Source organism: Microcaecilia unicolor, unplaced genomic scaffold, assembly GCF_901765095.1.
Source record: "Microcaecilia unicolor unplaced genomic scaffold, aMicUni1.1, whole genome shotgun sequence".
Classification (NCBI taxonomy): domain Eukaryota; kingdom Metazoa; phylum Chordata; class Amphibia; order Gymnophiona; family Siphonopidae; genus Microcaecilia; species Microcaecilia unicolor.
This window is the reverse complement of record NW_021963924.1, coordinates 1-21,255: the sequence shown is the minus strand read 5'-3', so window position 1 is coordinate 21,255 and position 21,255 is coordinate 1. Positions and strand designations below refer to the sequence as shown.

The 21,255-nt window shown below is 48.0% G+C and overlaps 1 protein-coding gene across 1 annotated transcript in view; it reads right to left on the bottom strand.

Annotated features, from left to right (window-relative positions):
* The window catches only part of LOC115459784 (receptor-type tyrosine-protein phosphatase U-like), a gene marked incomplete at both ends in the record, with an annotated part of 31,963 nt that extends 11,731 nt beyond the window's left edge, over positions 1-20,232 (bottom strand). Inside the window, 3 exons of the mRNA XM_030189557.1 lie at positions 5,215-5,294; positions 9,655-9,754; positions 20,083-20,232. Coding sequence (XP_030045417.1) covers positions 5,215-5,294; positions 9,655-9,754; positions 20,083-20,232 — 330 coding nt within the window. The remainder of the gene's footprint in view (positions 1-5,214; positions 5,295-9,654; positions 9,755-20,082) is intronic.
* Positions 20,233-21,255: the final 1,023 nt, after the last annotated feature.

The following is a 21,255-nucleotide window of genomic DNA, read 5'->3' as shown; positions in this document are numbered from 1 at the left end:
ACAACAGAATATGCATGTGATTCTGCCCATGAGGTAAAAAGAGCTCTGGTAGAATGATCTCTGAGTGAAACTAAAGTTTGTTTTCCAGAAATAATGTAAGCTAAAGAAATGACTTCATTAATCCAGAAAGAAATAGCCTTAATCAAGCCCGTCATCAGGATAAAGAGGTGATCCAACCTTCGAAAATCATTGGTGACCAGAAGCTACTGAAGAAGAATATGGTAAACATCCAGCAAGTGCTGTAAATGAAAGTCCTTCTCATAATCTTCCTTCCGAAACGATGGAAGAAACAATGGTTAGTTTAGGTGAAAGAAAGAAACCACCTTAGGAAGAAAGGATGGGACAGTGTGAATGGTTTCCCCGGACTCTGAGACAAGAAGGAATGGATCTCTACAGGTTAAGGCCTGAAGCTCAGAAATCCTGTGGGTGGAAGAAATCACCACCAGAAATACAGACTTCAATGTAAGATCCTTCAAAGTAGCCTTTTTAAGAGGCTCAAAGAGATACATCTTCAAAGCCCAAAGGACCAGAATAAGATTCCATTTCAGACAAGGAGGACAAATGGGAGGCTTAAGATGATTGACCCCTTTTAAAAAGCGCATAACGTCAGGATGAGTGGCAAGAGGAGTATTCTGAAGCTGTCCCCAGAAACAGGCTAAAGCAGCTACATGAACTCTGAGAGAATTATAGGCCAGACCTTTCTTAAGACCATCCTATAAGAATGAAAAGAAGATCTCTCTTTCTGCACACTATGCTTCAAAAAGTATCCAGACCCTAGCATATGCCAAACATTTCCTCGCCTGAAGCAAAGTAGCAATGACCTCTTCAGAGTAATCCTTCTTCCTTAGTCTTGACCTCTCAAGAGCCAAGCCATAAGACCAAAGGGGGGGACAGATCCTCCAACTTGATCATTCCTTGAGCAAAAAGCCCTTGACAAACTGGAAGCTGAAATGGCTTGTCCACCAACAGACAAATCAGATCCGCATACCACTGTCGTTCGGGCCAGTCTTGAACTACGAGAATTACCTGGCTTGGATAAGGAAGAATCCTGTGGAGCACCTGCCCTATCATTGGCCATGGGGGAAATACATTGATCAGACTTGCCATGGGCCAAGGCTGAAGGAAAGCCTCTATTCCCTCAAAACCATACTCTTTTCTTCTGCTGAAGAACACTGATACCTTTGCATTGTACCAAGAAGGCCATGAGGTCCAAGACTGGAGTACCCCACCACTATGTGATCACAGTGAAGAGCCCCCATTCCCCTGGATCCAGGGAATTCCACCTGAACATTCAGAGATCCCACTATGTGCACTGCTGATATATGAAGCAAATGCCGTTCTGCCTAGTGAACCATCATCTGAGACTCCATCCCTAATGGAGCACTGCGCATGCCCCCCTATCTCTTTTATGTAGACTACTGTCATAATATTGTCCGACAGAATTTGGACTGGTTTGTCCTTCAGAACTAGAAGAAAAGCTAGCAGTGCCTTGCAAACTGCCCTGAGTTCCATGCGATTGATGGGCCAAAGTGACTCTGTTTTGTTCCAAAGGCCCTGAGCATAGTGACTGAAACAGTGTGCATCCCAGCCGGATAGGTTTGTGTTTGTGACTACTACTATCCAAGGTAGAATAGCCAGCGATGTTCCTTGAAGAAGCCACCATAACATGCTGTTCCTCACTTGAGAAGTCCAAAAGAGACAAAGATTGTAGTCCAGAGACATGGGAGACCAGCAAGATAATAGGGACTGCTGAACAGAATGCATGTGAGTTCTGGCCCAAGGAATCGCACTGATAGTCACCGCCATGGACCCCAAAACTTGGACATAATCCCAGGTGCAAGGGCTAGGCATTTGCAACAGCTTGCAAATCTGCCTCTGGATCTTTTCCCTCCTGTGATCCAGCAGAAACACTTTCCCTTGAGACATTCAAATCAAACTCCCAAATATTCCAAAGTCTGCATGGAAACCGATTGGATTTTTGCAAAATTGATTACCCAACTAAGCGACTGCAAGAGATGAATGACCCTAGTAGTGACTTGATGGCTCTCCTGAACAAAGGAGGCTCTGATCAACCAATTGTACAGATAGCGATGCATTCTGATACCTTCTTTCTACAGGAAGGCCGCTACTACCACCATGACCTTGGAAAAGGTTCTGGGAGCTTTTGAAAGACTGAATAGTGTTGCTTGTAACTGAAAGTGCTTTCCCAACACTGCAAAGCACAAGAAGCGTTGATGTGGAGGCCAAATTGGAATATGGAGGTAAGCTGCCTTGAGACCCAACAATGTGAGGAACTCAACTGGCTGAACAGCCACTATCACTAGGGTTACCATATGTCCGGATTTACCCGGACATGTCCTCTTTTTGAGGGCATGTCCGGGCAACCGGACGGGTTTTGCCAATCTGCCCGTTTGTCCGGATTTCTGGACAAACGGGCAGATTGCTAGCCTTCCCTCCCCTTACTTACTAGTGCCCTGGTGGTCTAGTGACCTCTTCCGCCTTCGAGACAGGAAAGAGCCCCTTCTTTCCTGCCCGGAGCGCTGCCCTGCATGCATCCTTCCTGTTGCTGATCCTCGGAGCCGATTCAAAATGGCCGCCGAGAGTTGAAGTGACCTAGCGAGACTTCAGCTCTCGGCGGCCATTTTGACGGCGCTGAGGATCAGCAACAGAAAGGATGCATGCAGGGCAGCGCTCTGAGCAGGAAAGAGGGGGCTCTTTCCTGTCCCGAAGAGGTCACTAGACCACCAGGGCAGTAGTAAGGTAAGGGGAGGGGGGTTACGGGGAGGGGAGGCGACGGGGTATGTGACGGGGGAGGGGAAATGTGACAGGGGGCGGAGCGAGGGTGTGACAGGGGGCGGGGCATGTATCCCCCTTTTTGGGGGACAAAATATGGTAACCCTAACTATCACCAAGTGCAAGGTCTCCAACTGGAAATGCTTGACCTGTAGAAATCAGTTGAATTCCTTGAGGTTGAGAAGTGGGCGGTAGGAACCTCCTCTCTTTGGCACTACAAAATAAATGGAGTAACCACCTCATTCACGACTGGGTACTAGGGCCACTGCTCCTAAGATAATTAAGGAGTTAAGATTGAAATGAATGGCCTCTTGCTTGGTGCAGAAGGAGAATAAATTCTGGGGAGAAAGGCTCTTGAATAGAACTACCAATCCCAAAATATACTGCTGCAGCTACCCCTGAGTCAGATCCCACAGAGTTAAAGGCTCTTCTTATGTTCAACTCTTTGTTTATACAAGATTTTTAAAAATTAGGTACAGGTGAGAGCATAATTCTAACCACTTAAAACTGTAACTACAGGCTTGGTCTGGTGGCTCAGTGGCTTCTGCTGCCCTGGCTGACCGATGCTGTGGTGGCAGCGTTCACAGCCCTCCTAAAGGGGGAACTCTCAGTCATCACTCAATAGCGACACCCAGTGGCCAGAACTAGTGTCTGGAGAAAGTCACAGTTTGTTCTGAGGAAAGGGGGAGTAGGAGGAGTAGGCTCTTGAACAACACCAGTAGGCGACGTAGATAGGAACAATCTCTTTATTTAAATATACACTCGACTCAACACAGCCGTGTTTCGGCGCTACAGATGCCTTCTTCAGGAGTCTTGTGATACATAAATATACCAATATTAAGCTCAAAGAGAATGAAAGCAAGGCTTCTGCTACAATTGTAATCCACTGCCGATGCAGGAAAAAAGCTCAGCGTATTCAATTTTTTTTTTTTTTTTGACTTCACAGAAGTGCAATTGAATACGCTGAGCTTTTTTCCTGCATCGGCAATGGATTACAATTGTAGCAGAAGCCTTGCTTTCATTCTCTTTGAGCTTAATATTCGTATATCTATATATCACAAGACTCCTGAAGAAGGCGTCTGTAGCGCCGAAACACGACTGTGTTGAGTCGAGTGTATATTTAAATAAAGAGATTGTTCCTATCTACGTCGCCTACTGGTGTTGTTCAAGAGCCTACTCCTCCTACTCCCCCTTTCCTCAGATTCTACTTTTCGTAGGAATTTGTGTACCTCCACCCTTGTGGTGGTTTGGCTTGAAAGTCACAGTTTGTCACCTCTGGCCAGGAACTATCACTGCAGTGGCTAAGCCAAGTTGGGAGGGGATATAAGAGCAGGGAAAAAGCCAGGTCTTTGTGAATGAAAGCTCATGGTACCAGAGGCTGGAAGTCCAAAGGAGGAGGGGGAGACTGCTGGACCATAAAAGAAACACACTGTGGCTCCAACACAAAGCAGATAATCAAGTATAATCTTTTTTTTGTGTGTGGGTAAATCCTGTTTTACTCACAGAAAAAAGCTTTCATAAATTTACCAAAGGGTTATGTGCAATATAAAAGTAGAACCAAACTGAGATCCACTTCACCATAGACAATACGAGAATACTCAACCACAAATAAATTGTGAATAAATTTTATAAAGACACACAGCCCCAGAATAGGTACTTGAACTTCCTACCTAGGTGGCCTGTTGGAAAATTACCCTCCAAACGTCTCTCGGTGTTTATTGTATCATTTTATAACTAGCAAACGAGGCCCGTTTCGAACAGAAAGGAAACGGGCGCTAGCAAGGTTCCTGGGCCCCCTCCTGTTCCCCTCACCCCTCCCCATCACACCCCACCCCGTCCTCCCTCCCCCACCCCCTCTTCTCCCTCCCAACCCCCCTCCTCCTCCCCCTTCCGACCCCCCTCCTCCTCTGACCCCCCTCCTCCCTTTCTCCTCCCCCCTCTCTCTCTCGTCTCAGGACCCGCGCCCCCCTCTCCTCCGATTTCCGCCACACAGCGCCTCCCTCCGTCTGTGTCTGTGGCCTGCGAGTGCAAGGAGGACAGGTGCTGTTTAAAAAGTTTTACCTCCTGCTCGGCCGCCAACACTGAAGTGCAGCAAGTACAGACGCCGCTTCAGACAGGCTGTGGTTTCAGCTGTTCCTCTGGTCCCGCCCTCATTTCCTGTTTGCAGAAACTGAGAGTGATTGCGATTGCCTGTGGTTGGTCCCTTCTCCTTCTGACGTCGCGTTTCTTTCCATGGCAACTATACAGAGTTCCCTCGAGGGCGGGGCAGTGATCGGGAGTGCTATTACGAACCCTACGAACACTACACGGCTTCACTGCCACACTGCCACGGAGTCAGCTTCAGAACGTTGGAGGTGCGAATTATTATATTAGATATCTTCCCTCCCCCAAATCATGATTAACCAAGTTTTGCAGTCTTACATTTGCAAACACAGCATTGATATAACCAGGAGACCCGTCTCTGCCAAGGATCGACATCAGAATTGGGCGGCTAACGTCCGCTGAGGAAAAGAAAGAGGTTAATGTATAATGTAAGCACAATCATTTATTTCATGTACGTTTAGACATGGGTTCCTGGAAATGGTAAGCATGCAAATCACTGGTATATTTGGGAACAGATAGGGGGCACATTTTCAAAGGATTAACCTGAGCAAGTCAACCATGTGCGGATCAGTGGATTTTCAGATAATCTCAAAAAGTGTAGAAACTTGGCTGCATAACAAAGAGCTGAACCAGGGGCATGTATTAGATGTACACATATACCTTACATTTTCAAGAGGTACACGGATAAATAGCAGGCCACTAACACACCACCAGTCCATCAGCAACTTCCCTGATTGGTTTAATGATATGACCAGGGCCGCCGAGAGGCTGGGCCGGGCCCGGGGCAAAACCACCCCTGGGGCCCCGCCCCCCTGAGGTCGTCGTCGCCGCCACCCCCCTCCGTCCACCACCGAGCCCGGCCCCCCTGAATTCAAATCATAGCGCCTCACCTCAACCTCGCTCCATGTGAAAGAAGTGCAGCAGCGGCAGTCTGCAGATCGCCTCCCTTCGGGCCTTTCCTCCGTGTCCCGCCCTCGCATAAGTTATGTCAGATGAGGGAGGGACACAGGGAAGGAAGGCCTGAAGGGAGGTGATCTGCAGACTGCCGCTGCTGCGCTTCTTTCACACGGAGCGAGGTTGAGGTAAGGTGCTATGATTTGAATTCAGGGGGGCCCAGCCCGGTGGACGGAGGGGGGTGGGTGGAGGGGACTGCGGAGCCGGGCCCCCCTTGGAGGCCCGGGGAATTTTGTCCCCCCTGCCCCCCCTCTCGGCAGCCCTGGATATGACTCTACATATCTGGCCACACAGAGAACTGCCAGGGCTGTTTTCTGGGGGGGGGGGGGGGGGGTTACTTGGTGGTACCAGCACATTTTCCTTTACTTATTAAAACTGACCCAAGAGTCCAGGCTCTACATACCCTGAACACACACAAACAAAGAGTGCCCTCCTAGGGGCACTGCCTTCAGCCAATCCCCACAGGTTCATAGGAGAATGTGGAGGTTCATGCCACAATCAACACAGACTACAGAGGCTTAGCTGTCCACACAAGATAGAAAAATCATTTGTTAATTTGGGGTTAGTCAATTGAAGAATCTGAATGCTGTGATAGACACCAGTGGTGTCCTATCTCAGAGTGGCCACAGGAGGGAGCTCTGCAGCCTTTTGTTCCATGCCAAGCCTAGAATACAGTAGATGAAAGGAATGACATTCCCCCTTTAAGAATTCTCAGATACGGGACCTGTCACGGAAGGAGGGGGGTCATTGCCCTTTTAAGAAAGAATCCAGCATCCCTATAGGTGGGGAGTTAGGTAGGGTGAGAGGCAGGGTTGCCAGATGGGCGGTTTTCCCGCCCAATTGGGCGTTTTTTTGGGCTGGTTTTGGATTTTTTGGGCGGGTTTTGGGGCGGTTTTTTGGCCGGCGGGGGTGGGGCTAATGGTGACAGAGGCGGGGTTTGATGACATATTGGGCGGGGCGATGACGGTGGGGCGGGGGTGATGACGGAAGGGGCGGGGTGATGACGTCGGGGGTGGGGTGTGTGCGGTTTTTGGGCTGTTTTGGGTGGGAATTTTTTTTTTATATGGCAACCCTGGTGAGAGGTTTAGTGCCTCTTTTAAAAGCAAATAGAACAGGGGCCAGAAGAAGAAAGGAACCAGTGCCTGCTGCTAGAAAAGTTGGACCTGGCAGCTCAAAAAGAGATGCCAGAAGATACCTATCTTTAGGATTGTATTCATGGATTTTACAGTTGCCACATGGGGGTGGAGGACAGGACTAAGATTATGGTGAAGGTTTGTCCTATCTAAGGAGTGGAGGCTATCTAACTAAGTTCCTAGGCACTCCAGAGAAAAGGGCTCAGTTCAATGTTTATTAGGATTTATTTACCGCCTTTTTCAAGGGATTCATTCAAGGCAGTATACAGTAAGAATAGATTAAACATGAGCAATAGGCAATTAAAACAGTAAAAATATTCAAATAACAATACAAAGTATGGCATAGAAGGGCATTTTTGATATGTCTAAGTCCGACTTTGGATGTTTTGAAAAAAAAAAAAAAACGACCGAAATCTGAATAGCAAAGAAGGTCAGTTTCAAAAAAAAAAAAAAAAAGTATATCTTTTGTTTTCTGAATAACGTTTTGTGATTTGGATGTTTTGTTTTTTTGGTCCATTTTCGAAAAAAATAAAACGTGAACGTGCAAAATGCACAAAATCAAGCCATTGGGATATAGGAGGAGCCAGTATTTTTAGTAGACTGGTCCCCCTGACATCCCAGGACAGCAATAGGACACCCTAGGGGGCACTGCAGTAGACTTCATAAAAAGCTCCCAGGTACACATCTCACCATTGCTCCCTTACCTTGTGTGCTTAGCCCCCCAAAACCCACTACCCCCAACTGTACACCACTACCATAGCCCTTACAGGTGAAGGGGGCACCTATATGTGGGTTCAGTAGGTTTCTGGTGAGTTTTGAAGGGGTCATAGTTTCCCCCCCAAGTGTAATAGGTAGGGGGAGGTAGGAGCCTGGGTCCACCTCTCTGCAGTGCACTGTACCCAACACTAGACTACTCCAGGGACCTGCAAGCTGTTCTAATGGACCTGAGATTGGCATAGAGGTTGGTAAGTAATGTTTTTCATCACATTTTTTTGGGGGGTGGAAGGGGGTTAGTGACCACTGAGGGAAAAAGGGGAGGTCATTCTTGATTCTCTCCAGTGGTCATCTGGCTATTTAGGGCACCTTTTTGTGCCTTATTCGTAATAAAAACAGGTCTAGCTCAAAATATCTAAGTTTTAGTCCTGGACGGTTTTGTCTTGTTCCATTATGGCTGAAAAACATCTAAGCCTTAAGAACACCCAAGTTCCACCCTGAACACGCTCCTGGCACTCCCCCTTGAGATTTGGACGCACTTCTGGCGGACTTCAGAGAAAACGTCTAAAAATATGTTTTGAAAATGCTGATGTGGACATTTTTGTGAGATAAACGTCCAAATGCAGACGTATGCCACTTTTTGGACATTTTTCTCTTTTGAAAATGAGCCCAATAGTATACTACTTACAATGTCAACACAATATGTAATAGAACATTTTAATTGATAGTGAAGGGTAAAGCAAAAATGTAACATATAGATAGGTAAGAGAGTAAGGTGATTAATTTAAAGAGAGTAAGGTGATTAATTTAAAGAAAGTTGCACATGAGGTCAGAGAGATGGTTAAATATTATCTCAGCTAGGGTAGGAGTGGATAAACATGTCCCGCTGCAGTATGTGCAGCCCGAGTCACTCCTTGTGTGTGTGAGTGAGACTAACAAGTTAGTTATTTCTTCCATTAAAGGCCTGGTTGAAGAGCCAAGCTTTCACCTGCTTCCTGAAGTACAGACAGTCTTCCTTTAAGCGGATCCTTTCAGGCAGTGCGTTCCAGAGTGTGGGGGCTACTCCGGAGAAGAAAACAATTTTGTATAACACTATAGAGTGTGAGAGTAGTAGAGGCAGTGGCGTAGCCAAGGGTGGGCTTGGGTGGGCCCATGCCCACCCACTTTGGGTTCAGGCCCACCCAGTAGCAGCATACCTATGATGTGGCTGGCAGGGATCCCCAAGCGCCAGCCCCACCAGCCGAAAACTCCCAACAAGTGTCCCTCCTGCATACCTTGTAAGTAGCAGATCTTCGCCTGCAGTGAGCAGTGACCCCCCAGCCTTCCCTCTGATGTATTTCTGCCTAGGCGGAAACAGGAAGTTGCATCAAAGGGAAGGCTGTGGGGCCAACGTAAGCAGTGTGTATTAGTTGCTGCTCGCTGCTGGTTCAACATCTGCTACTTAAAAGGTATACAGGAGAGGGGGGATGTTTGAGAGACCATATGGCACTGCAGGCAAGAGAAGGAGAGACCAAATCACCCGTGGGACGGGGCGAGGTTCTTCTGCCCACCCATCTTGTGAATCACTGACGGCCCCAAAACGTAAGCTGCAAGCACTGCAGCGGCAGCGGAAGGAAAGGAGAAGGATGCAGCAGTGATCCTGGACCTGCAGGAAGGAAGGTAGCTAGCGATGCTGGATGTGGGGAAGGCAGAAGTGTGCTGGATTTATGGGAGGAGAGGGGCTGCAGGGAAAAGGAGATCTATGTGGCCGGGGGGTGCGGAGACCCACGTGACCAGGAGGGGGTGAGGAGACCCACGTGACCAGGAGGGGGTGAGGAGACCCGGGGGGGGGAGGGGTGCAGTGAAAAATTGCTCAGACAATAAGGGTGTCATGAACTGAAAAAGTTTGGGAACCCCTGCTTTACTGTAAAGGGGACAAAATGGTTTTAGGCATGCATTCTGCAGTGCAGTACCTTACCTGGCAGGATCTCCTGGTTGCGGTTCTTGGTTATATTACTTGACTTTTTAGCCTCTTGGCAGATGTGTAATTGATGTATTTCTGAATATTTCTCCAGTGCCTATGAGAAAGGGGAAAGAGTAAGACCAACAAAAATTGAAAACAGAAATGATCGTTTGTGGTTATATAGCTCTGTTAATTCAACCAGGATCCCTAATGTTTTATCATTACATGCGTATTATTTCAGGGGTGAGCATTCAGCCACTTCTCCGATGTAAAGTTGAACAAACAGAGGCTCAGTGTGGGTTATAAAGTTCCTTTTATGCAATTCCAGTAAAACACCAGCTCTCCATACTTATGCTGAGATTGATATATCACCTTTCTGTGATTACAATCAAAGTGGTTTACATATTATATACAGGTACTTATTTTGTACCTGGGGCAATGGAGGGTTAAGTTTCGATAATATGGTTGAGGATGCCCAAGTTGCGAAATTTAGGTCGACCTTAGAGATGGTCATCCTTAGAGATGGCCGTCCCCGATTTTCGGCGATAATGGAAACCGAAGACGCCCATCTCAGAAACGACCAAATCAAAGCCATTTGGTCGTGGGAGGAGCCAGCATTCGTAGTGCACTGATCCCCCTCACATGCCAGGACACCAACCGGCCACCCTAGGGGGCACTGCAGTGGACTTCAGAAATTGCTCCCAGGTGCATAGCTCCCTTACCTTGGGTGCTGATCACACCCCCCCAAAACCCACTCCCCACAACTGTACACCACTACCATAGCCCTTAGGGATGAAGGGGGGCACCTACATGTGGGTACAGTGGTTTTCGGGTGGGTTTTGGAGGGCTCACATTTACCACCACAAGTGTAACAGGTAGGGAGGGGGATGGGCCTGGGTCCGCCTGCCTGAAGTGCACTGCACCCACTAAAACCTGCTCCAGGGACCTGCATACTGCTGTCATGGAGCTGGGTATGACATTTGAAGCTGGCAAAGTATCTTTTTTAAAGTTTTTTTTTGAGGGTGGGAGGGCGTTAGTGACCACTGAGGGAGTAAGGGGAGGTCATCCCCGATTTCCTCCGGTGGTCATCTGGACAATTAGGGCACATTTTTGTGGCTTGGTTGTAAGAAAAAAAGGACCAGGTAAAGTCGTCCAAGTGTTCGTCAGGGACACCCTTCTTTTTTCCATTATCGGTCAAGGACGCCCATGTGTTAGGCACGCCCAAGTCCCGCATTCGCTACGCCTCCGACCCCCTCCCACCAGGAACTTTGGTCGTCCCCGTGACGGAAAGCAGTTGAGGATGCCCAAAATCGGCTTTCAATTATGCCGATTTGGGCAACCCTGTGAGAAGGACGCCCATCTTGCGATTTGTGTCGAAAGATGGGCGTCCTTCTCTTTCGAAAATAAGCCTGCAAGTGACATACAGTCCCATACACGTCCACCGGGGTTCCTGAGATGCAAGGGTCCAGCTGGCATCTAGGTCTCATTTCCAAATGGTTGAACCTTATCGCCTTTGTCTTTTGTCAGGTTGCAAGATCACAGTCACATAAAAGGGAGCTGAAAGATCTGAACTGGGGCAATTCAGCTGTGTACATACTCCTCGATGGTCCGATCCAACCTATTCCCTCACCAGCATTATCAGCACCTTTAGCTGTAGGCGAGGGAATCTAAGAATGTAAGCTAACATTGCCTCTTGGGCGTCTCAGATCATGGATTGGCAGATACAACATAATTCTTGGGCACAGGTACTGTGCAGGGAATCTTATTGGAAGATGGGTTACATCTGCCTGATATAGGCAATCACCTGCTCATCAGGGGACGTTCGGGAACCTTTCACTTAGCCACAACTGGCCGCAGCTAATGGTGGGGGGTTGCCTGGGGCAAGTTATTCTTAAATATCCCAGGCTGGTGGCGGGAATACCTGTGCCTGGGTGATTGGAGTAGCGCTATCCATCAAGGTATGGTTTGGTGCAGATGGGTTCACTGTACCTGAGTTGGATGCACCTTGATTCATGGCGGGTGCGTCCTGGGTACAGCATCTAACGCATTGGTCAGTCTTGCTTATGGCGGCGGACTGGGTGCTTTAAGAGCTTACAGTTTTGGCTCGGGTATCCTGTTTGGGCTGTTTGTGTTAAATACAGTCATGTCTTTCTAATAAAGCTACGACCAAGTTGTTCCCAAAAAATTAACAAGTGTACGCGTTGTTATTATTAATATGGGTTTTGGGTGGAAAAGGGACTGGATCAGGGTGTCACAGTCAGTGGCGTAGCTACGTGGGGCCACAGGGGCATGGGCCCCCGTAGATTTGGCCCTGGCCCCCCCGCCACCAACCCGCCACTGCCGCTATTGGGTACCTTTGCTGGCGGGGGTCCCCAACCCCCCATCAGCCAAAGTCCTCTTCTCCGGGGTGGCTGCATTGCTGATCTGCAAGGGCAGATCAGCAACGCGGCCGCGCCGGAGAAGAGGACCCAACCCCCGCCAGCAAAGGTACCTGACGGTGGTGGCGGGGGAGGAGAGGAGATCGAAAGGGTTGGCGCTGGGGGGGGGGTCAAAGGTGGTGGTGGTGGCGGGGAGGTCAAAAATGGCGGGGGGGGGGGGGATTTAAAAATGGCAGGGGGGATAGGCGGCGCTGGGGGGGGGGGCTCTGGACCCCCCTCCCGCCAAAGTGTGGCTGTGCCCCTGGTCACAGTTGCCTATGTTATCAATACCAACTCTGCTGTCCTGAGGGCAAGTCTTGGATGACTGGGGCATTTATGCTTGGAGCTGAGCCAGATTTAAACTTCAGCACCAGTTGTGTGTTTGTAAGGCGTGAAAGTATATAAGTATTGCCATACTGGGAAAGACCAAAGGTCCATCAAGCCCAGCATCCTGTTTCCAACAGTGGCCAATCCAGGTCACAAATACCTGGCAAGATCCCCAAAAAGTACAAACCATTCTATACTGCTTATCCCGGAAATAGTGGATTTTCCCCAAGTCCATTTAATAATGGTCTATGGACTTTTCCTTTAAAAACTCCGCTAAGCTAACCGCCTTTAACACATTCTCTGGCAATGAATTCCATCTATTTCTTCTGTCCTTTGACAGCCTTGCACTAGTTTATAATGTGACCCTAAAATGTGTTTAATGCCTTTACTGTCATTCTCACTTCTAAGGATCTTCATTGCTGCAGTTCCCACTGCAAAGATACGTGAGCAATGCATTGTGTGTAATGTAGTTCACAGGCAATGCAGCCACACTTGTCAGTCTGTATAAGAACTGTTACCACTGGTGCGGCTGCCCAGACCTCCTCTCTCAGTCAAGCTTGGCTCCTTTGTCTACCTGCTATCATTTCCTGGTCATTCTTACTATCTCTGTCCTGAGAGGTCAGCCAGGTACGACCTTTCTCTCCAATCGAAGGCTGTCCTCTAGGACCACCCCCTGCTACCCGATGGCAGGCTCTGTCCCCATTGGTCTATTTACCCCCTACTCCCTGGGCCTTTGTGAGCCCTTCTTAGCCTCTCCCTCCCCCTCGTCATGAGGCATTCTCCATCTTGCTTCAGACAGCACTTGTCCTGCTAAAACTCCCTGGAACGAACTTGGTTTTTTACCTTGAATATATCTTCCTAATGAGATATTGCACTCTCCAGTCACCCAGCTCTGAGCTACTTCTGCTTGTTCAACTATTCGCTCTCCTCTGCAATAAAGCTGCTTCTCTTGAGATTTCTACCTCCAACCACTGATACAGCTCTCAGAATTACGGAGTCTCTGTGCCCTGGGGCAACACTTCTGAACATCTGACTGTGAGTAAATTATCTGTGTTTATTCAATAAAGGAAACTTCAGAAAACAAAGAGACTTCAGGTTTGTTCTGGTGTGCCAAGGTTATACTTCAAGATATTGAGACTTTACAGTTAACAAGTCTTAAGAGGCTTGACACTATTCTCCCTCCCGCCGTGTATGACTGCACTAGCTGAAAGGTTCCATGGGTCCTTGACAGCGAGTTTATAACACTGTGGAAAAGTATCTCAACAAAGCCTCATCAAAACACTTTCCTGTCACTTTATGAGCAGAAAACATGGGGGATAAATGTTCAGCTGATGCAATCGCCATACTAAGTTAGCCCTGACTAACTGATACTTAACGTAATATGTATATTCAGCACCACTAGGGAGGCAGTTCTATAAGAGGGAGCCTCAATTTAGCCAGCCTGATGCTGTGCAGTGTGAGCCTATCCTATGAGGTCTGAGCTCCCGGATACCATTATAGAATCCTTTAGTTACCTGGCAGGCCTAACATGCGTCTGGCATAACTGCGATTGTGCAAAACATGCAAAGATGCACATTGACTTACAGTAAGTGGCATCATTGCTCACTTCCCACCCTTGCTCTGTCCATACAAAGTGATGCATGTGTGAAAGAGGAACCCAAATTATGTAATGCAAGGTTCCACATTAGGAGTCACCGATCGGGAAAGGGATCTAGGCATCATCATTATTGGTACGTTGAAACCCTCTATTTAGTGTGCTGTGGCGGCTAAGAAAGCAAATAGGTATAACTAGGAAAGGAATGGAAAACAAAAATGAGGATGTTATAATGCCTTTGTATCGCTCCATGGTGCGACCGCACCTCAAATACTGTGTTCAATTCTGGTCACCACATCTCAAAAAAGATATAATGGAATTAGAAAAGGTACAGACAAGGGCGACGAAAATGATAAAGGGGATAGGACGACTTTCCAATGAGGAAAGGCTGAAGCGGCTAGGGCTCTTCAGCTTGGAGAAAAGCCGGCTGAGGAGAGATATGATAGAGGTCTATAAAATAATGAGTGTACTGGAACGGGTAGATGTGAAGCGTCTGTTTACGCTTTCCAAAAATACTAGGACTAGGGGGCATGTGATGAAGGTACAAAGTAGTAAATTTAAAACGAATCATAGAAAATATTTCTTCACTAAATGTGTAATTAAACTCTGGAATTCATTGCCAGATAATGTGGTAAAGGCGGTTAGCTTAGCAAGGTTTAAAAAGGTCTGGGTGGCTTCCTAAAGGAAAAATCCATAGACCATTATCAAATTGACTTGGGGAAAATCCACTGCTATTTCTGGGATAAGCAGCATAACATGTATTGAACTTTTTTGGGATCTTGCCAGGTACTTGTGACCTGGATTGGCCACTGTTGGAAGCAGGATGCTGGGTTTGATGGACCTTTGGTCTTTCCCAGTGTGGCAGCAGTTATGTACTTATGTAGCTTGTAGAAAAGACGGCTGAGGGGAGATATGATAGAGGTCTATAAAATAATGAGTGGAGTGGAACGGGTAGACGTGAATCTTTGTTTACTCTTTCCAAAAATACTAGGATTAGGGGGCATGTGATGAAGCTACAAAGTGGTACATTTAAAATGAATTGGAGAAAATGTTTCTTCACTCAACATGCAATTAAACTCTGGAATTCGTTGCCAAAGAATGTAGTACAAGCAGTTAGCTTAGCGGGGTTTAAAAGAGGTTTGGGTGGCTTCCTAAAGGAAAAGTCCGTAGACCATTATTAAAATGGACTTGGGGAAAATCCACTGCTTATTTGTAGAATAAGCAGTATAAATGTATTGTACTTTTTTGAGATCTTGCCAGGTACTCGTGACCTGGATTGGCCACTGTTGGAAACAGGATGCTGGACTTGATGGACCTTCGGTCTGTCCCAGTATGGCAATACTTATGTACATGTGTATATGCCCCTTGCATTTCCATGCTATGCCACTTATGAACACCCTTAGAAGAGCATTTACATGTCTTGCTAGCACGTGTGTGTGGAATGTACACTTACCCCCAACAGTGCGACTACTCTGTAATTTTATGCACATAAATGTGGGCGTCCTGTTATGGAATTGCCATAGGCGTAGTTTGACTGTTTCATTTGGGGGGGCAAAGGATGGGCGGAGCATATTAGCATATTCATTTGCATATATACATATGCAAATGAATATGCTAATATGGAGGAAGGAATTGAAATTTACAGGCAAAATATCACAGATGCACATTTCAAAAAGCTGACATATTTCAATTAATAAATTCTGAATAAAATACTTTTATCTACCTTTGTTGTCTGATCATTTAGTTTTCTATTTGCTGTGGTCCCAGTGTCTTCTGTTTTATGCAGTGTCTTCTTTCAGTAGCTTCCCTCTGCTCCCCACCCTTCCAGTCCCATCCATCTCTTGCTCCTTCCCTCTGCTCCCACCCCTCCCAGTCCCATCCATCTTCTGTTCCTCCCCTCTGCTCACCATCCCTCCGTCCATCCATCTTCTGCTCCTTCCCTCTGCTGTGCCTGACCTCTCCCAGTCCCATCCATTTCTTGCTCATTCCCTCTGCTCCCCACCCCTCCCAGTCCCATCCATCTTCCCTCTGCTGCCTCCCCCCCAGCAAGGTCCAGGATCGTGGACTCCGTTTACCCCCTCTCTTCCTCCCTCCCTCTGGCGCAAGCAGTAGTCTTCTTCAACCTTTCTGTGTTCCTGGCAGCGGTAGCGACGTACACGCTGCCTTCGGGCTGCCCCGGAAGCCTTCTCTTCAAGTCCTGTTCCCACCTATGCGGGAACAGGAACTTCAAGAGAAGGCTTCGGGGCAGAGCCGAAGGCAGCGTGTACATTGCTACCGCTGCCAGGAACACAGACAAAACTGAAGAAGCATGCTTGCTGCCTGCGCTGGAGGGAGGGAGGAAGAGAGGGGTAGACGGACACGCTGTCTCCGTCCGCTTCGCTTCCCTGCCCTCTCTGTCTGCGTCCCGCCTGAAAGGAAATGACGTCAGAGGAAGGTGGTACGCAGACAGAGAGGGCAGGGAAGCGAAGCGGACGGAGACGAGCGCGTGCCTGCTTTTTTTTTTTTAACTACTGGTGCAGCGGCGCCTCGTCATCGTTTGGGGGGGCATTGCCCCCCTCGCCCCCCTCCCAGTCTACACCCATGGAATTGCCCTATAATGCTGGGGTGACTGTGTCCTGCACCATCCATTTACTTTAGGCTTGCTTATCTGTACAGAAGCTGAATATCACGGCTGAATGGACAGCTGTCAGTGGCACCTGCATCCCTCCCTAACCTGGTCCAACATTATACAGATAATATTTAGCCTTTTAGCGATTTACCTCCATCAAACTATGAATTGTAATATAAACACTCCCACTTTTTTTTTTAAACAGGGAGGAAAAGAGCTCATACAACTGTGACAAACTTCAGATCGCTGAATCATAGTAACATAGTAGATGACGGCAGGAAAAGACCTGCACGGTCCATCCAGTCTGCCCAAGAAGATAAATTCATATGTGCTACTTTTTTATTTGTACTGTCCTCTTCAGGGCACAGACCGTATAAGTCTGGCCAGCCCTATCCCTGCCTCCCAACCACCAACCCCGCCTCCCACCACCAGCTCTGGCACAGACCGTATAAGTCTGCCCAGCACTGTCCCCGCCTCCCAACTACCAGTCCCGCCTCCCACCACTAGCTCTGGCACAGACCGTATAAGTCTGCCCAGCACTATCCCTGCCTCCCACCACCGGCTCTGGCACAGACCGTATATGTCTGCCCAGCACTACTCCCGCCTCCCAACCACCAGCCCCAGCACAGACCGTATATGTCTGCCCAGCACTAGCCCTGCCTCCCAACCACCAGCTCTGCCACCCATTCTAGGCTAAGCTCCTGAGGATCCCTTCCTTCTGCACAGGATTCCTTTATGTTTATCCCACGCATGTTGGAATTCCGTTACCGTTTTCATCTCCACCACCTCCCGCGGGAGGGCATTCCAAGCATCCACCACCTCTCCGTTGAAAAAATTACTTCCTGACATCTTCTTGAGTCTGCCCCCCGTCAATCTCATTTCATGCCCTCTCGTTCTACCGCCTTCCATCTCCGGAAAAGATTCGTTGCGGATTAATACCTTTCAAATATTTGAACGTCTGTATCATATCACCCTGTTCCTCCTTTCCTCCAGGGTATACATGTCAGGTCCGCAAGTCTCTCCTCATACGTCTTGTAACGCAAATCCCATACCATCCTCGTAGCTTTTCTTTGCACCGCTTCAATTCTTTTTACATCCTTAGCAAGAATACGGCCTCCAAAACTGAACACAATACTCCAGGTGGGGCCTCACCAACGACTTGTACAGGGGCATCAACACCTCTTTTCTTCTGCTGGCCATACCTCTCTCTATACAGCCTAGTAACCTTCTAGCTACGGCCACCGCCTTGTCACACTGTTTCATCGACCTCAGATCCTCAGATACTATCACCCCAAGATCCCTCTCCCCATCCGTACCTAGCAGACTCTCACCGCCTAACACATACGCCTCTTGGATTTCTACTCCCTAAGTGCATCACTTTGCATTTCTTCGCATTGAATTTTAATTGCCAAACCTTAGACCATTCTTCTAGCTTTTTCAGATCCTTTTTCATGTTTTCCACTCCCTCCGGGGTGTCCACTGTGTTACAAATCTTAGTATCATCCGCAAATAGACAAACTTTACCTTCTAACCCTTCGGCAGTGTCACTCACAAATATATTGAACAGAATCGGCCCCAGCACTGATCCCTGAGGCACTCCACTACTCACCTTTCCCTCCTCTGAGCGAACTCCATTCACTACCACCCTCTGGCGCCTGTCCGTCAACCAGTTCCTAATCCAGTTCACCACTTTGGGTCCTATCTTCAGCCCATCAGTTTATTAAGAGCCTCCTGTGGGGAACCGTGTCAAAAGCCCTTGCTGAAATCTAAGTAGATTACGTCTATAGCACGTCCACGGTTCAATTCTCCAGTCACCCAATCAAAGAATTCAATGAGATTCGTTTGGCACGATTTCCCTTTGGTAAAACCATGTTGTCTCGGATCTTGCAACTCATTTTCTTCAGGAAATTCACTATCCTTTCCTTCAGCATCGCTTCCATTACTTTTCCAATAATTGAAGTGAGGCTTACCGGCCTGTAGTTTCCAGCTTCTTCCCTATCACCACTTTTGTGAAGAGGGACCACCTCCGCCATTCTCCAATCCCTCGGAACCTCTCCCATTTCTAAGGATTTATTAAACAAATCTTTAAGAGGACCCATCAGAACCTCTCTGAGCTCCCTCAATATCCTGGGGTGGATCCCATCCGGTCCCATGGCTTGTCCACCTTTAGTTTTTCTACGTACGCAGTTAAAAATGTTAATCATAGGTCAAAAAACCTCCAGTTTAACTAGTCCTGAATGTGCCAATCAAAACGTATAATAAAATATGAAAAAATAGATGTTTAATCTTCAACGAATCTTTTCCGGAGAGGGGAAGGCGGGTAGTACGATGAGGACATGAAAGGAGATTGAAGGGGGGCAGACTCAGGAAAGATGTCAGGAAGTATTTCTTCACGGAGAGGGTGGTGAACGCTTGGAATGCCCTCCGCGGGAGGTGGTGGAGATGAAAACGGTAACGGAATTCAAACATGCATGGGATAGGCATAAAGGAATCCTGTGCAGAAGGAATGGATCCACAGAAGCTTAGCTGAAATTGGGTGGCGGGGGGAAGAGGGGTTGGTGGTTGAGAGGCTAGGATGGGGGAGGGCAGACTTATACGGTCTGTGCCCTGAAAAAGACAGGTACAAATCAAGGTAAGGTATACACATGAGTTTATCGTGGGCAGACTAGATGGACCGTGCAGGTCTTTTTCTGCCGTCATCTACTATGTTTACTATGTCACACACATTGTGTCATATAATTTAAAGTCATAATAAGCAAATTTTGGCCCGCCAGTTGTATGAGGTCTTTTCCTCTTTTTTTTTTTTTAAAGTGGGAGTGTTTATATTACGATTCACTGTTTGATGAAGGTTATCCTGACATTTGTGGATGTGAATCTGATCTTTGTTTGCTTCTGTTAGCGATTTCAACAGTGTAATATTATCATATCGTTTTTAAAACTATACAGAGAGGCAAATTATGTGTTCAGCCATTCAGCAGCCAAAGCATAAACTTCCTTTGGGATCAGTCCAGTGGATCCTGTTTCATGTGTAATTGGTAGTCTGGGATTCGGGCATAGCCAGATCTCACAGTGGGGGGGGGGGGGGGGGGGGGGGGGGTCAGAGCCCTAGGTGGGGGGGGGCACATTTTGGTCTGCCGCCCCCTGACAACCACCACCCACTGTCGCAGCAATACCTGGCTGGCGGAGGTCCCCAACCCCCCACCAGCTGAAGTGTTGTCCAGCGCTGGTCTCTGGCGCCACCGCGTGCCTACCCTGCTCTGTCTTCTCCTCACGCCTGCACGCTCCTTTTCATGAAACAGCATGCCGGATGTGAAGGGAAGACAGGAGTAGGGCAGGCAACGCGGCTGCGCTGGAGACGGGCGCTGGACAATGCTTCAGCTGGCAGGGGTTGGGGACTCCCGCCAGCAAACCAGGGGCCCCAGGAAATTTTTTTGGGGGGCCCAGGCCCCCATGGCCCCACGTAACAACGCCACGGTTGTGGAATAGACACAGCGTACCTCGAACTCCCTGAGGTATCCATCAGTTCTGGTTAGAGGGTCCTGCACACTCTGCTTTTTCATATGATACTTTATGTCTTCCACAGGGACATCAGTGAGACCACAGAGAACAGCCTCTAGCAGTATATCATATAGAAAACAGTATTGCTCCTGGAACAGAAAGAAGGAAGAACCGGTGATATCCCAGCAAAGGAATGAGGAAGATTATAGAGAACTATTCTGCAGAGAAGTGACAGGATCTTCCACAGTTTCAACCATAAGGGCACCTGACCTACCTACTCTCTTAATTCAGCTGAAAACGGAGAGCCTTGCTGAATATTTGCTTCATAGACTATTGAAACTACTCCTCCCAGAGCTGAATTATAATCAGTTATTAGTTTCCTAAGCCAGGCATGAAGAAACACATATTGCTCACCCTGAGTTTTCAGTCTCGTGATAGATCAGGTCTTAGAGCAGGTTTGGCTTTTTCTCTAGTTTTCTTATTACCACTGAGTTAGCCCATGGGCACCTGAAATCTCAGACAGGAAAAATCCTATTGGAATTTGCTGTTTTGTTTTGTTTTTTTGTAGAATCTGGGAACCCCACCGGACTTGTTGCCTTTGCCACTATAGCACAGAAAAAAAGATAAATTTCCTCCATGGATCAGCTGATTTAGCTGTGGGTAGGAAAAGGAAGGCAGGTTGGAAAAATGAGCTCTCTGGGCCACAGTGGTGGGCAACCTGTGTTGGCTTTTCAAGTAAACAGAGTGCAAAGCACTTTCTGGGACCACATTGTTATGTATTACCTGCACATGCTCATTGTCACTTCCTTAGCGTCCATCCGGACCGGACCAGGATTGGACTGATGGGTTGTGCTCGCCTACCAGCAGGTGGAGCTGAGAAAAAAACTCTGACTCTAGAGAGCCAATAGGAGCCCTGGCCATGTGACCTTAGCCTCAGTATTTTCTCAGTCTCCCAGCAGCAGTGTTGCAGTGTGGGCGGTTTTACCGGCCAATTGGGCGGTTTTCCGCGACCCGCCGCAGGGAAATTTTTTGCCCGCGGCGGGTTGCGGTTTTTTGGGCTGCTTTTGGGCTTCGGGCGGTTTTTTGGGCTGCTTTTTCGGCCGCGGTGGGCGGGGTTAGCGACGTTTTGGGCGGGGGTTAGTGACGTGGGAGGCCTGGATGGACCGATGACG